At 31.0% G+C, this 17,428-nt stretch overlaps 1 protein-coding gene across 1 annotated transcript in view; it reads right to left on the bottom strand.

Annotated features, from left to right (window-relative positions):
- Positions 1 to 4,209: 4,209 nt before the first annotated feature.
- Positions 4,210 to 17,428, bottom strand: part of LOC126881604 (protein cortex-like) — a 75,641-nt gene continuing 62,422 nt past the window's right edge. The window contains exons 7-8 of the mRNA XM_050645965.1: positions 6,765 to 6,912; positions 4,210 to 4,478 (exon numbers count right to left, since the gene is read on the bottom strand). Coding sequence (XP_050501922.1) covers positions 4,333 to 4,478; positions 6,765 to 6,912 — 294 coding nt within the window. The 3' untranslated portion in view covers positions 4,210 to 4,332. The remainder of the gene's footprint in view (positions 4,479 to 6,764; positions 6,913 to 17,428) is intronic.

The following is a 17,428-nucleotide window of genomic DNA, read 5'->3' as shown; positions in this document are numbered from 1 at the left end:
GACCAAGACCAGGTATTCATGACCAAGACCAAGACCAAGGCCGAACCGTGCAAGACTACGTAAGACCAAGACCAACCTGCAAGGTTTTTTATTATTTAACTTTATTTTTTTAGTTCAATAACATATACTGACATTATAATAAACCTTAAAAAATATTATATCGAATTTTTAAAATACATAATATTTTGGTTATATTTTTAAGTCGTTTTGATTAAGTCAAACGGTTTGCATTTTCTCAACCTTCAAAGTGTCCAAAAGGCAAGTTTTCAAACGGCGACAGTTCAGACAATTGAAATAACTTGTAAGACAAAAAAAATGTAATTATGTATAGATAGGGTAATCCATTTAAAAAAAATGCCATTAAAAACGATTTTTATGTACCAGCAGTTTTCGATTTTGTGTCTAATAAAAATACTGACACTTATTTCAATTCTTTTCGCATAATCGAGGAAAATGTAGGTCGTTAAATTTAAATTTAATACCAAAAAATATCATAATAGATTTTGAAAAGGGATTCACAATGCTGTGAAAGCATTGTGGAAAAATAATAAAATTTTTTTGAGTGATACTGGATTCCTCGGAAAATTATTTTCTTTAATTTTTCTATTTTCATTTATTCTCTATTATGAACAGTTTCCGAGATATCGAGCTTTGTCACACTATACAGCCACCCTGTATATGCAGACTATTTACTAAGTATGTGTACAGTATGTGTAACTTTATAGGTTAAACGTTCATATGAACTGAAAATAAATTTTATTTAAGGAGAAATCAGTGTTCACGTTCAATACATCATTTCAATAGGAATTTTACATCTGGTTAATGAAAGTTTTTTAAATTTTTTCTCCACATAAAAAACACAGTTCTGCTTTTGCATTGTATAAGTATGTATAATTAAATAAAGCGCATATTTCCTCCAAATAAAATAAAATGTAACTAATAAGTTTTTCTCATTTCGTCTTTTTTTTTCACTTTTTTTTTCTTTTATATCGTATGCTATTGAATGTATAAAAAGCAGGCTGTGTCTCAATTCAACTTAAAATTGAAATTTGAAAATAAACCTTTATATTTGAAACATATTTTTAATGAAATAATTAGGTGAATGTATAACGTTAAAATTGGTATCCGTTTGAAACTACATTCTACATTTTTTTAAAATTTTAAAGCAAAAAATATAGTTTAATTCTTCACATCTTTATTAATTTCAATGTACATTTTATTCGAAATTGTTTGGTTCAAATTCTTACTACCAAAAAAGCAAGACCAGCAAGACTCTTGCAGCAAGACCAATACCAAGAACAAGACCGGCTAGTGCAAGACCAAGACCAAGACCAAGACTACCTTTTAGCTGCAAGACCAAGACCAAGACCAAGCTTTCAAGAACAAGACCAAAACCAAGACTAGCCTGGTCTTGGTCTTGTTCTTGTTTTGCTCATCACTAATTGTATCCGAACGTCTGCGATCCCTATGGTGAGTACCGATCCCAAAAGGACAGATACTATTTTCATTTATTAATTTATAATAAACGAAAAATTTCTGATCCTGGTGAGATTCGAACTCACGACCATTCGAACCTTTCGATCCAAAGGTAGGCGCTCTTACCACTCAGCCATGGAGGGGGTAGAAAACCTGTTTAAAACCAACGAAAAGAACAATTTTATTGTGTCTTTATTGTATTCGTAAATTTCAGTCTGTATTTCTCGTAGTGTGAAAACCCGATCCACAGTTTTTTTGCCTTTTATGAACCCACACTGATATTCGTTGTTAATATATGCTTAATAAGCATAGCCAATATTTTATATTTAATCATTTTAACCAAATATTAATTTATATAATCCCCAATTTGATTATTTTATAGCTTTTCTCTATAATATCTTGTTGCTTAGCATCATAATGTCTCCGTTTTTTACCGTAGTAATTTTTGATTTTATTTATTTGGTTGATGTAATTTGCTGTGCTTCTCTTGTTTCTAGAAAACAAGAAAAAACTGAATGTCTACGTCCCATCCTTGACCTACGTCCCATCCTTGACTGTATCACGATTTAGGCTGTCATTAGGAAACTTGATAACTAGAATAATAAAACATTGTAACTAATAATCTATAAATAAGATTTTCTTACTTTACCAAAGAACGAAAACATGTTTTGGATATTAAATTATAGGTACACTTTCTAATGACGATTTAACCTTTTTGATTTTAATTATTTTATTAACTTAAATAAGATATTTTTTATTGAAGTATTGGCTATTTGGTCCTTTATGGACCAGTCCAGTGTGGACGTGCGTGTACATTCGAGTATTCCAAAGACAATATCAATGGGAAAAACCCAATAGTTGGCTGTATGTGTATACCATAGTTGAAAAAACTCATACAGAAGTAAAAACTTGAACTTGTATTCTGGTATAAAATCGTTTATTAAAAAACTATAGCAAAATAGTATATTATTCAACGAGCATGTAATGATGGCTATTACTCACGATGATGAAGTTTGCGACACGAGCCGTAGGCGAGTGTCGTAATTCATCAGAGTGAGTAATATCCATTACATGCGAGTAGAATATTATACTTTTTCTACGACCCTTTTTTTTATTTTAATTAGTAAAAAATTTAATTATCAACTACTTGAGATTTAAATTATAATAATTTACAAAAATACCTAAATGCTATTTACCCCTAGTACGTGGCTGAATAATTGGTTGCCTACTATTACTAAATTCCTATTTATTTTAAAAATACAACTAGAAATAGTCAATATAAGTTCTATTCGTTTCCCAGAAATTATAAGCTTTTTGGACCTACTGTCAGTGAATCTAATAAGTAATGGCTGTTGTCGGTGGACGTATTTCATATACATATATAATATAGTTATAATGTATATTTACATTTAACTATATATAATATAATAATATAGCTATATATAATATGTTATAACATATTTAACACAATATAACTTAAAAATAAACACAATATTAGTTATAAATTCCACATAGTTATAAACATAAACAAAATGCGCTAATGTCACTGTCACTAAATTAAATTATAGACGTCAAAATTTTTAGTAAACAAGATATAAACGTAAAAAATATACTGATATTGTTACAGCTAAAATTTCTTTAAAAATTTTTCGAAGTTAATTTTTGGTATAAATTACAATAATTATTGTATTAAATAAACAAGTTTAAGTAATTTTATTTGCAGTTTATATACGATTATTATTAAAAGTGGCATGCGCCACTTGAATCTAACTTCAGCCCGTGAGTAATGACCCGTGAGTAACTTCAGCCGGTGAGTAATGAATTATTACTCACGGATACAGTAATGGGTGCTATTATCTATGAAAAAATAGCGAATAATGAGCATGTTATTAAACGGTCGTAGAAAAATTATTTAAATATTATAATCTATTGTAAAGTCTCAATTAGCAACTCTCTATTCCAGAAAAACTTATGGATTTTATAGATTTAATGTGGGTATATTTCATGTTTCAAAATATGACGTCATCGAATGTGGAATGACAAGATGAAAGTTAAATTTAGTTAAAATGAAATGAAATAAACTACAAACTAAACAATTAATGTACTGACGTGGAAGAATAGGAAGCTAAGGGCCGGTACTTTATGTCCCGGTTAAACCTCGGTTAGCTAACCGGGGTTTAATCGGGACAGAAAAGTACCCCATAGGGCCTCTTGCGTTGTAATAAAAGCAATTATAATTATTATTATAATTATTTATGAATATAATAATAAGTATAATTGCGTTTATGTCTATGTTTTGCATATATTTCTGTCCCGATTAAACCTCGGTTAACTAACCGGCTGTTAACGGAGACATAAAGTACCGGCCCTAAATAAACCAAAAATCAGAGTTTTAAGAGGTTTTTATTACATGTACTGTTGGTTGCCTAACAAGATGGTAGTGGTTCGAGTTTTAATAAACGATATTATACCAGAATACAAGTTGAAGTTTTTACTTCTGCATGAGTTTTTTATTCCAAAGACCTTGGCCTTGGAATAAATATGGCCTTTTAAAATAAAGGTCATATTTATTACACCCGAAGTACGTCCAAAGTCAGACGTTTCGAGGTCGTCCGTTTAAAGTCCATGGACGTTAAGACTAGAACTGGACATTTTTTGGACATTATTTCAGAGGACGTCGTGTGTTATTAGGGTTTCTAACGTGGTATTTTCTAGGTAAAAAAACATTTGCTATTTTCATTCAATGTATAATGTTTCAGTTGTTTAAAATTATAAAATATATCACATCAAAAACATGTTTAAAACTAAATTGTTTAAAATTGTAAAATACATCATATCTCAAAAATATAAAATAACTTATCGAATAACACCTCTAAAATTCGTAGTTTTGAAAATATCTTTTGCATCTACATTTTGCATTATACCTTTATACTTTTTTTCTTGTTTAGTTCCTCGTCCAAAAAAATCCCAAATACAGAAATTTTCTTCAGTGGTTGCAGCTCCTGAAAGATAGGTAGATATTTGTATAATAAGTGGCACTTTTCCTACCGAGAATGAAGTTTATTGCCCGACGCGTAGCGGGGGGCAGTAATCATTCAAGGTATATAGAATCATTCAAGTATAATATGCTTATTCCGCTTCTCTCAAATAATAAGTCATTTTTTCATTTTGAGGACCAATTCCTCCATGAAGGTAATGTCTGTTCCAACAGTTTGATACAGACTGTTCCAACGAAAATTTGACCCCCTCAGAAACTCAGAAACCAAGAGCTTCTTCAAAATAAAAAAACACGTTAATTTTTAGTGGAAGGGGGATGAATTTTCATGCAAAATTCATGCCCTTAAATGTACCCCCCCTACTGCCCCGCATCAACCCCCATTTTTTTTAAATAATAGCAAGGGTAGTTGAATGGCACATCATTAATTTACGTAATAAGTTTGAAGACAATTTTGGACTTAAACAAATTTATTGTAAATTAGTTAAATCCAAAATTATCTTTAAGGTTATTTCGCAAATTAAAAAAAAAATAGAGAGTCCTGTACAGAAAACAAATACCTTTCAAATGATATGCCACTCGACTACACTTGCTATTTAAAAAAAAACTGGGGGGCTGATGTGGGACAGGGAAAGGAGGACAAATTTTGGATGAAAATTCGTCCCCCCTCAATACAAACTGACATGTTTTTTATATAAATTCTGAAAAAACTCTTGGTTTCTGAGTTACTGGGGTGGGGGTCAAATTTTTCGTTGGAACACTCTGTATATTATTTAATCTCAGATGAGAGCAACACTAGTACATCACAATTTCGACTAAGGCTATTATTCTTCTACTTCTTAAACATAAAAGTCCTGCAGGGCTATCAATTTGACGTGCTGCATGGGAAAATTACTAAAAAATATTATCAACGCAAGGATCACCTTGGCACTTGAAAGTTCAAATCTGGTGATAAATGAACAAAATTCTTATTAACCTATTCGCTACCTACCGACCAAGATGGAACTCGGTAAGGGGCCGTCCTGTTGAACGGCACCTGACTGAAGTAACCATATCACCCTCTAGGCCTCGATTTTTGACCCTTCGCTTCGTTATCGAACGTATTCACTTCGTATCTGTTTAGTATACGAAGCAAATACGTTCGATAACGAAGCGAAGGGTCAAAGGCCCTGGGTCTCGAGTTTTAACCCTTCGCTTCGTTATCGAACGTATTCGCTTCGTATCTGTTTAGTATACGAAATAAATATGTTCGATAACGAAGCGAAGGATTAAAAATCGAGGCCCTGGACCTCGAATTTGACCCTTCGCTTCATTATCGATCATTCGCTATCTGTACATAAAACAGCTACGAAGCGAATACGTTCAATAACGAAGCGAAGGGTCAAAAAAGGGGTAAAGGGCCTCGATTTTTTACCCTTTGCTTCGTTATCGAACGTATTCGCTTCATATCTGTTTAGTATACGAAGCAAATACGTTCGATAACGAAGCGAAGGGTCAAAAGACCTGAGCCTCGATTTTTGACCCTTCGCTTCGTTATAGAACGTATTCACTTCGTATCTGTTTAGTATACGAAATAAATATGTTCGGTAGCGAAGCGAAGGATCAAAAATCGAGGAACTGAACCTCGAATTTGATCTTTCGCTTCGTTATCAATCATTCGCTATCTGTACACTAAACAGATACCAAGCGAATACGTTCGACAACGAAGCGAGGGGTCAAAAATCGAGGCCCTGGCGCGTTATTGGCAGCGAATGGGTTAATGCTGATGATACAATCGATCAGGTATAGATATCTAACATAATAGACTTAGTAAGCGATATTCAGGAAACTGTAGTAATGGACAACATTGTATAGCAATATTTTTCGATTTAAAAACTATTTCACACGTGCTGGAGGTACAAAATTTGAAAAAAAACTACACTTAGAGAATATTCGATTTTACGACATAGAACATTTGGGGTTAGAGTTTAATATTCATAATTAGAAAAACATGTTGAAGAAAACTGGACCAATCAAGGTTCTATAATCAGGAAGTATGTCTTCTCCAGTTAATGCAGAAACCGAAGTAATACAATTTCCGTACTTTCAAAGGTGGTCGATAATAATTATTGATGTAAGATGTTCAAATTATATCTTCTTCATTTCAAACTTATTATGATTTATTTCTCGTTATCTCGTTTTAGATTTTAAATATTTTTAACAGAAAACAATACATAACTGGAAAACAATGGATGACAAGCACGAACTATAATAAAAACAATATATTTTATTACGTGGTTACAAACTTCCTTACCTAGTTTGGTTCCTGTTGGGTCCCACATTAAATAAGGAATCTTACATTTATTACACCTTACTTCATCAACAATACAGTTCAAATTCTTCATAACTCTCAAGTAACTAACTCCTTCATTGCCGTCTTCATCATAACAATGTTGACTTACCTTAAAAATAAAAAAAAATAAATAAAAAGTATAAAGAAACACTTATCTACATAAGCTGTTTGACGCGTTTTATTTATAATGTAAAAAAGACAGTTAGTCTGCTGTGCTGTAAAATCTATTAATGATGGCAAAAGGAAAGAAATAAAGATAACTTAATGAATAACTGAAATGAATTAAAAATAAAAATATGGCATATGGTTGCTATGATTGGTATATTTACCATTTGGAGCTATCCAGAAATCATTATGAATGTCTATTTGGCAAACTTCGTGTTTATTATAGATAGTATTTCTGATTTTTCTAAGTTTACTAGTCGCTCTCCATTATCATTGGTAATTTCGTATTTGCCAAGACTAGAGATAGTGCAAACACTCCTGACCACAGCGCAGTAGACGAAATTTGGTTTAGTCCCCACTTTCATGCGAAACGCACTGTATCTACAATAGAACATTTCTGTCTTTCCGTGAATTTTGACATTTTGACTCCGCCTTCGCGCAGCTCCATGGGCAGGAGTGTTTGCACTATTTCTACCTATTACTGTATTATGAATTTCTTCCTTTAAAATATTTGCATTGAAATCTCCTATTATTGTCTTTATTCAGTCGTGTTCGTAAATAGTTAAAATGTTTTTTTGTTTTCGTACTAAATTTTCTTCACAACCGTTAGAAAAAACAACTCAATGATGAAATTCCTAATAGTGCGGCAGATTCGTGCAAATGTGACAAGAACTGTGCATTTAATGATATATAGTCCAGGGCGCATCTGTTTTGAGATGGACCTTGAGAGGTGACTCAATCTTTTTTGCAGAAATTGCTTGAAAATAACTCAAATAATATTATTTGAGTTATCCTCGCTCTCAAAAAGGTCCGGAACATTGTTTAAATAATCAAAATGTCAAAAAATTAAGGAAAAATTCGATTTTTTTCTTCGTTTTTTGATTATAACTTTAAAAGTATTCATTTCCGAGAAAAGTTGTACTGAGATAAAAATTGCGTAATTAAATTTGCTACAATATAGAACTGGTTAAAAATTTAAAAAAATAGTCACCCTAGTTGCAAAATAGCAATAATTACGGAAAAAACTATACAAAAACAAGTATTCGCGTTTTACGTTTTTCAAACATTTATGCTACACTTAGGACCTTCATATTTCACCCAGAAAAACTTTATGATACAGTAAAATAATACTGTAAATTTCATTAAAATCGGTTTAACAGATTTTTCAAAATAAATTTTGCAATCCAGCTTTCGCAAAAAAAATTCATTTGTTCAAAATGTTACAGGACTGAAAATAAAGCAGATAGCAAGTTAAATTTTTTTTTACTTATAGAAGTGTACTGTGCCTTTCATTTGCAATTTGCAAAACTCAAATCGATTAACCATCACGGCGTCAGGAATTTTTTTAAATAAACATTCATTTTTGGTGCTACGCGCAGGACAGCGGTGTTCGATTCACACAAGTTGATTTCCACCAAAATTTCTTCGAATATTTATCTAATATATTATTTTTTTACTCTATATTTTGTTGTTTTTTAATATTTTAATTCCACAAAAATCAAACTAATTTTATTATTGTTTGTGAAATATTGTTTAAACAATTGCATATGTTTAAAAATAATAAACGTTTATTCTCTAAGTTAAAATATATGAACAAAGAAAGTTTTTGCTAAAAAAACTGTTATTTCAAAGGATAGAGTATTTGTTTTTATTTTGCAATAAACAAATTTATTTATATCGAAATGTAATAAAAATTAAAATGTATCAATCATTATCAAAGGTCATTGGAATGCCCAATCAGAGCAATCTGTCCGCTGTGTTTTTATTTTGCAATAAACAAATTTATTTATTTATATCGAAATGTAATAAAAATTAAAATGTATCAATCATTATCAAAGGTCATTGGAATGCCCAATCAGAGCAAACTGTCCGCTGTCCTACGCGTAGCACCAATAATTAATGTTTATTTAAAAAAAAATCTGACGCCGTGGTGGTTAATCGATTTTAGTTTTGCAAATTGCAAATAAAAGACACAGTACAATTTTATAAGCAAAAAAATTTCAACTTGCTATCTGCTTTATTTTCAGTCCTGAAACATTTTGAACAAATGAATTTTTTTTGCGAAAGCTGGATTGCAAAATTTATTTTGAAAAATCTGTTAAACCGATCTTAATGAAATTTACAGTATTGTTTTACTGTATCATACAGTTTTTCTGGGTGAAATATAAAGGTCCTAAGTTTAGCATAAATGGTTGAAAAACGTAAAATGCAAATACTTGTTTTTGTATGGTTTTTTCGCAATTATTGCTATTTTGCAACAAGGGTGACTATTTTTTAAATTTTTATCCAATTCTATGTTCTAGGAAATTTAATTACGCAACTTTTATATTAGTAGAACTTTTCTCGGAAATGAATACTTTTAAAGTTGTAAGCAAAAAACGAAGAAAAAAAATCGAATTTTTCCTTAATTTTTTGACATTTTGATTATTTAAACAATGTTCCGGACTTTTTTGAGAGGGAGAATATCTCAAATATTATGATTTAAGTTATTTTTAAGCAATTTCTGTAAAAAAATTGTCGGTCTTGACGGTCCAGTTAGCTGGGGCTCAGTCGATCGACAAGTTTAGTGGATTTGCGATTTGCGGTCGCTGGTTCGAGCCTCAGCTAGGTCATGAAATTTATAAAAGGCCAACGCCGTAGTATAAAACTCAATAGAATCTACGGCTTGGTCTGGAATAAACTGTCGTCTGATCGGCCTATGGAGGAGCGGTACGGGAAGGGATAAGGGCTTCCGGCTTGGTGATACTCCTCCATAGATCCCTACATGTAAAAAAATTTGAGTCACCTCTCAACGTCCAAAAGTACTAATATTTTTACAGATGCGCCCTGGTCTAATAAGCATATAATTTGGACCACAAATATACTATACTTATAAAGGTTTAAATTTAGGTATGAGGCCATCTCATATTTTGGCTTTTACAAAAATGGCGGGCATTCAAAATGGCGACTATACACATGTACCTAATAGCACGATAACTTTTGAACGAAAAGTTTGATTTGAACTAAATTTGGTAGATACGTTCTTTTTTTCATATATAAGATCCGGCTCGTGAACCGGAAGAATTTTACGGTTTATCAAAAGTTGTGTTTTTGCTGGCTTCTTTTCTAAAAATAGTTGGCTTCTTTTCTTTGACATTTTAGTTTTGTTAATTACCATTTAATAAATGCATAACGTGTCTTTACATAATATATTCTTATGAGCATATTTTTCTGTAAACTACACATTTTAAGTCTAAGTTATGTAAATATGCATTGAAAATTATAAATCATTATGGGTCGATGAGGGGGCCCATAATAACTACTAGGAGGGGGATCGGTGGGGTAACTTATCCAGAAGCTAAATAGGGGAGTGCATATAGATTTTCACTTCGGAAAAAATCAAACAAGATAGAATTTTTTGTAATTTCATTAAGAAATGTTTAATAAACAACATTTAATAAACAACATATCAAAAAGTTCTACTCGAGAAGTAGGTGCTTCATTTTTTATTAAACAAATGAACTACTAAATTAGATGATTTTTAAATAACTCCGAAAATATACATTTTAGAAAGAAACTGACTTGACCATTGAAAAATTCAGAAAATTTTACAAAAAAAACTTATATAAAGATTTTTCTAAAATTAAATCTGCAGCTTCTATAATTTTTTATTTATAACGCTAAAGTCACCCTTCTCACAAACACTGGCGCACTGTAAACTAGCGTACGCCGAAGTGCACGGTTGAGTTATTTTAATGTAATTCTTTAACTAATGGATCAACTGAAATTTTACAAATTGGACATGAAAGAAGAGCAATTAAGCTATTTTATGGTTATAATAAAAAGAAATAAAATATATGGGGATAAGTACGGTGTGGGCGGAAATTGAGACTTACATGATTTTTGTTTAAAAATGATTTAAAAATTTGTAAGTAATACAAATTTTCTTATAAAACGCTCAATTTTGCACAACTTACCTTTTAAACATCCTACTTAATGATGATTTATTAAAAAAAATCTCAAAATTTAATTCAAAAGATACGACGTCTCAAAAAATATAATTTTTAAAAATCTTCGTAGTTTTACAGAATTACCACCACTTTAAGACGGTATTACTCAAGTTTGAACAGATTTATTAGTTTTATAAATGCTTTTTTAAAGCTTAGGATGTAATCTTTAAAATGCACTGAATTATTTTACTTTAAAAATGAAATAAACTATTTCTTTTTGAGAAAATAAAAAAAAAAATAAAAATGTAATAAAATATCCGAGAATTACCAGCTAAAAAATGTTTATACAAAGTGATCAATACTTTTTTCTGTAAAATTTACCTAAAATACATTTAATAATAAGCTTTAACAATAATAAATGTTCAACAAAAATTTTTTTTTTTAGCTCTTATACAGTATGTCTGCGTAACTTGGAACCTATTGATAACTTTTGTTTTATCAGTTTTACGAAAAAAAGTTGTTCTTTATAAAATACTCTGCATCGTATATAGTCTAAGATGCAACCATCAAATATCAAATTTTATTTATTTTATACGAGGTATGTCAAAAAATATGAGTTTCACTCAAGAGTAAAGTATCTTTATATTTCACAATATCGCAAATTTTTATTAAAAAAAGTTGTTTGAAATTAAAAAGCATGTTTTAGTATTCAATTATATCATTCTAATTAAAATATTGTGAATAATAAAGGCACTTAACACTTAAGACAATCTCATATTTTTTACATACCTCGTATAAAATTGAAAAAGTTTGATAGCTGATGATTGTATCTTAGATTTTAGACCAGGGAGAGCATTTTATGAAGACCAACTCTTTTTCGTAAAATTGATAATAAAATAGTTATCATAATTGTAATAAAATGATGATGGGTATCGGTAATTTGAGAAAAAACTGATTTTTTTTTTTCGATTAGAATGATGTAATTGTATATAAAAACATGATTTTTAATTTCAAACAACTTTCCATAAGAGCATTTTTTGATATTCTGGAATATAAAAGTACTTTACTCTTTAACAAAATTCATATTTTTGACATAACTCGTATAAAATTAATAAAATTTGCGATTTGATGGTTGAGTTTTCTATTTTTGACTATCCAGAGCATTTTCTGAAGAATAACTTATTTTGTAAAATTTATAATAAAAAAGTTTTTCATGTGGTTCCTAGGTACGTAGACATACTGTATAAGAGGTTCTGTATAAGAATTTTCAAATTGAAATGCCATATTCGGATTAAGCCTAATCAAAAACAAAATACAAACATATTTGATCAAAGTAAAATGATGAATTCAACGATATTTTTAAAATTATTTATACAAAAAAATTGTTATTGTTTAAACAATTAATAAACAATTAGCGGTCAAATCTGCGAGTAGAACTTTTAACTTTAACATGTATATAAACTAACAAAAAAGTATTAGAAAAATATAAGCTTGTTTGAATTTTTTCAAAACAATGAATATTTTCGTTCTAATTGCACTCCCCTAAAATGTACAAAGTAGGAGTTGAATATTTTAGTATCAAGCTTTTAAGTCTCAGGTTTCTGCGACAGGGTTATGTATTAAAAGGAGTAATTTAATCATAATACATCTATTCATTATCCTCTAATTATAACAAAGTGGACTGAGAAATACAATGTATAAAGATAAAATTCAAAGCAATAATGTTATTTGAAACAAATATCGCCACAAGTACCGGGTGGCCAACTAAGAACGGCCGTCGGCTATATCTCAGAAACGGATTATGTCAGAGCTTCGGGATAAAAAATTTTATGACAAAAGTGACCTCGAGAAAAGCCTGGAAATTATTTTTAGAATTGTAGGTCTACCGCTAGATGGCGCAATTTAAACAGAAAAATTTAAAAAGGAAAATTTGACAAAATTTTACCAATTAACAGGCATTCAAAATACGATCATCTTATTCTTCATAAAATTATGCGTATATTTTGTAATACAAGTTTTGGTCAATCTTTTAAAATAAGAGGTAGGGGAGAGTGGGAACCTTGTTACGGAAAAGTGCTTGTAAGTCCGGTTCTGCTTAACCGATCTTTACAAATTTGGTCTTGTTGTAAACAGCTCTTTACTGGCAATGTAGGAGTTATAATGTCGAAGCAACCTAATATGTTTGGTACCTGCTAGAGGGCGCTATTTAATTTTTATTTTAAATCTAGTTTTCCTTGAAAAATATTAAATAGAAACATACCGTTTTGTTATCAGATTATAAAAGAAGAATAAATTAGCAATAAAATACCGAAAACAGCATGTCGATATCTTCTTCCAATCCGGAGATATCTTAAAAAACGTGTTAAATGGGAGAAACTTTTATGCTTAACTTAACAGTAGTTATAAACCCACTAACTTAACTAATAATTGCATAGGTCTTACAAATTACATTAATTTACAATAACAATACATTGTAAATCATAAATTATAAAAAAAATGCTCAGATACAATTGGCTTTTAACTACATAAATTAAAATTTATACTTACCTACTACCAATAATACACAAACTAAGTACCTAAGTAAATTCCAAAATAGTAATTACTGAGAAAAAACTAAGACTAATGGCGCCCAAGGTGCTCAAAATGTTGTCCATCATTTGCAATACAAGACAAAAGTCTCCGACGAGTGGATAAAACGGAAGCTTCAATTTCTGCTACTGGGATGCTTTGTATTGCATCTCGTATTCTTTGAATCATATTATCCCTTGTCGTAGGTCTATTAATAAAAACTATCTCTTTTATTCTTCCCCACAAATAAAAATCCAAACACGTTAGGTCGGGGGACCTTGCTGGCCAAGCAAATAGGCTTCCACGTCCTATCCACCTATCAGGATAGGTTTGGTCTAAGAAATTCCGAACACCTCTATAGTAATGTGCTGGGCACCCATCATGCTGAAAAATCATGTCTCGACGAGTTGCTAATGGTACGTCTTCTAAAAGTAGTGGCAATTGGTTCATTAGAAAATCTAAATAATTTTCTCCATTCAAATTTTCATTAAAAAAATATGGTCCAATTATTTGTCCACCTAGAATACCGCACCATACATTAACAGACCAACGACCCTGATGCCGAACCTCCTGCATCCAATGGGGATTCGTTTCAGACCAGTAATGCATATTATGGCGACTTACATGGCCATCACTACGAAATGTAGCCTCATCTGACCACATAATACTTGAAAGTAATTCGGGGTTGTCGTCTATCATATTTAGTAGCCAGTTACAATAATCCAGCCTGGTATCGAAATCTTCAGCATTTAAATGTTGGTGTAGGACAAGGTGATATGGATGCAATCTAAAATAGTAAATTTTGAGATAATTAAAATTTTGCAAAATGTGGAAAATATAAATATTTACAAACTATCATTCAAATATTGGATGAACTATAAAAATTATGGCGTATTCTAATTGCGAATAAAGTAAACGAATATGATTTACTAAAGTTACCTGTGGTCTCTTAAAATATTTTGGACAGTGGTTCGACTTATTCCCAAACTTCTGGCGATAGCTCTTGTGCTTAAATGGGGGTTTACATTTATAAACGCTAAAACGTTTATTACATTTTCCTCAGTGCGACCTATACGACGTCTTCGATGCAAAGGTAAATGCACACTTCCTGTCGTACGTAAACGTTGTGCGATTCGAATAAAAACTCGTCTACCGTGATGTCGTCTGTTGGGATACTGCTGTGCATATACTCTAGCAGCAACAGTGGCATTTCTCATACATTCAAAATAAACTGCCAACATGTCAAAAGCTTCTTCATTTGTAATAATCATATTTTTATATTTATATTAACGAATGTAATTAATTAAAAAGGTAACAACATAAACAATAGACACAATTACAACGCCATTAAAAGTTTTGACATTAGAAGCGATATTCATTTGTTAATCATAGCCTTGCTTGTAGGTATGTAAAGGGCAATTTATTTTATACTTATTACTGAAGTGTAATAATTTGACTGTTACTGATTAATCGACTTAGGTAATAGTTTCCTAATACTTTTCATCAGTCCTTGATTCATAAGATAAATGGTGGTACAATATACCTACTTACCTAATAATATAGTAACATAATAAGTCGAAATTAGAATATGCATAAAAGTTTCTCCCATTTAACACGTTTTTTAAGATATCTCCGGATTGGAAGAAGATATCGACATGCTGTTTTCGGTATTTTATTGCTAATTTATTCTTCTTTTATAATCTGATAATAAAACGGTATGTTTCTATTTAATATTTTTCAAGGAAAACTAGATTTAAAATAAAAATTAAATAGCGCCCTCTAGCAGGTACCAAACATATTAGGTTGCTTCGACATTATAACTCCTACATTGCCAGTAAAGAGCTGTTTACAACAAGACCAAATTTGTAAAGATCGGTTAAGCAGAACCGGACTTACAAGCACTTTTCCGTAACAAGGTTCCCACTCTCCCCTACCTCTTATTTTAAAAGATTGACCAAAACTTGTATTACAAAATATACGCATAATTTTATGAAGAATAAGATGATCGTATTTTGAATGCCTGTTAATTGGTAAAATTTTGTCAAATTTTCCTTTTTAAATTTTTCTGTTTAAATTGCGCCATCTAGCGGTAGACCTACAATTCTAAAAATAATTTCCAGGCTTTTCTCGAGGTCACTTTTGTCATAAAATTTTTTATCCCGAAGCTCTGACATAATCCGTTTCTGAGATATAGCCGACGGCCGTTCTTAGTTGGCCACCCGGTACAAAGTGCGGTACACTTCAAGCAGCCTTATTTCATCGACACTGTCGTGTGCAGCTTTTCTTGCAGCCACACCGAATTAGTTCTCTGTATATTTGGGAAGCCTCTGGTAATGTCGTCGAACATGTTATATCTAAAATCATAGTTCGACATTTATAGAATATGTGGTTAAAATTGTATGCTTCTCTCATTAAATGCACAATAATTCTTATAATATTTGCAACGAATCTGCCGCACATAGGTACATGTAAAGATACGTTATGTATTTACCCAGATAGCACAAGCACGTTTTATGGACATCCAATGGACGTACATCTGTGTACATTAGAACGTCCAATGGACGTCCCGCTAAGGTACAACGGGCATCCGATGGACGTCCAACGAACGTCCAGAGTTCAAAAATTGGACGTCCATAGAACGTCCGCTACAAACGTACAGTGTACGTTGTTGAAGCTTTCAGTGTACATCTTATGTACATTCAATATACATCTGATGTACATTCAATGTACGTCTCATGGACATTTTTGTAGGGCACTTTTCAGAAAGCAATCTAGTGTCCATCATTTTTTGAATACATACATAGCAAAGAGCCTTTAGGTATAGGAAATAGTTCCTATAATACTAAACTTATACTTTAAAATATTACACAAAATACCTTTTTTATTTCTCTTTATTATAACTTTATTATGTATACTTTATTATAGGAATTTCATTAATGCACGACTGCACTTGCACGATAAACAGCAAACACAAAGATATCACAGGATATATTATATTGTATGTAATAACTTAATAAAGACAAAATTCAGATAATGGCGCCCTATGAAGCATGCACATTAAAAGAGGTTTATTTCTGTTCTGTTCTGAGTGTTCTGTTTCCTTCCAAACATTATTTCTTAGAACTTAGAGTCAGTACGGTTGTATAATGCAAGCGGGTCTGCCATTCTGTGAATTATCATAAATAAATCCTCCTTCAGTATTCCACAACAATTAACAGCGATAATCCCCTAAAAGTACCTGCCTAATACTACCTTTTACGACAGATAGTGTGAAGAGCGACAACGTTGTCAAGAAGTTTCTCATTTAGTTTGGAAGAAATTTAACAGTTACAAAATGCACATTTAAGATTTAAATTGGTAGTGTCTAATTATTGTAAGTTCTATAATTATCGATGAGCGATGTAGCTCCGTTATTCTGAAAAAGTTTACCATCGTTTTATCATCATCTAATATATAGGTTTAATTAAAATAATTTTAGTGGTTCAGTGTTTTAATTCGATGTAACGTTACAAACGTCACATCTTTGGTATTTTATTTTTAAATAATTATTTTACTTTATTTTCTTAATATTTCATTAACAATAATTTTCTTCTATTTGTTTTACCAGTTTTCTTCGTTAACAACTCGTTGGAGCCCTCTTTTATTATTCTCTTTTATTATCCTCTTTTATTATCTTCTTTTATTATCTTCTATTTACTATATCTCTTTTCATTTAAATCATCGATTAAACATACTGAACGTACCCCATACATTTTATCATCTCTTGTGTTCCATGTTCGTTATTTCAAATTTCGGTCCAATGTTCGTTGTCATGTCATTTTAATGGCAGTGGCAACCCCCCGTATTTCATTCTCAAAATGGTAGTGAAAGTGTCATAAAAGGCAAAGAAGCTTAAAAAATAAATCATTTTTATTCCAAATCAAATCTTCCTCTTGGGGTGAGTTTTACATAATTTTTTTTAAT

This window comes from Diabrotica virgifera, chromosome 3, assembly GCF_917563875.1.
Source record: "Diabrotica virgifera virgifera chromosome 3, PGI_DIABVI_V3a".
Lineage (NCBI taxonomy): Eukaryota > Metazoa > Arthropoda > Insecta > Coleoptera > Chrysomelidae > Diabrotica > Diabrotica virgifera.
The sequence above is the reverse complement of the archived record's forward strand: the minus strand, read 5'-3'. Positions and strand labels throughout refer to the sequence as shown.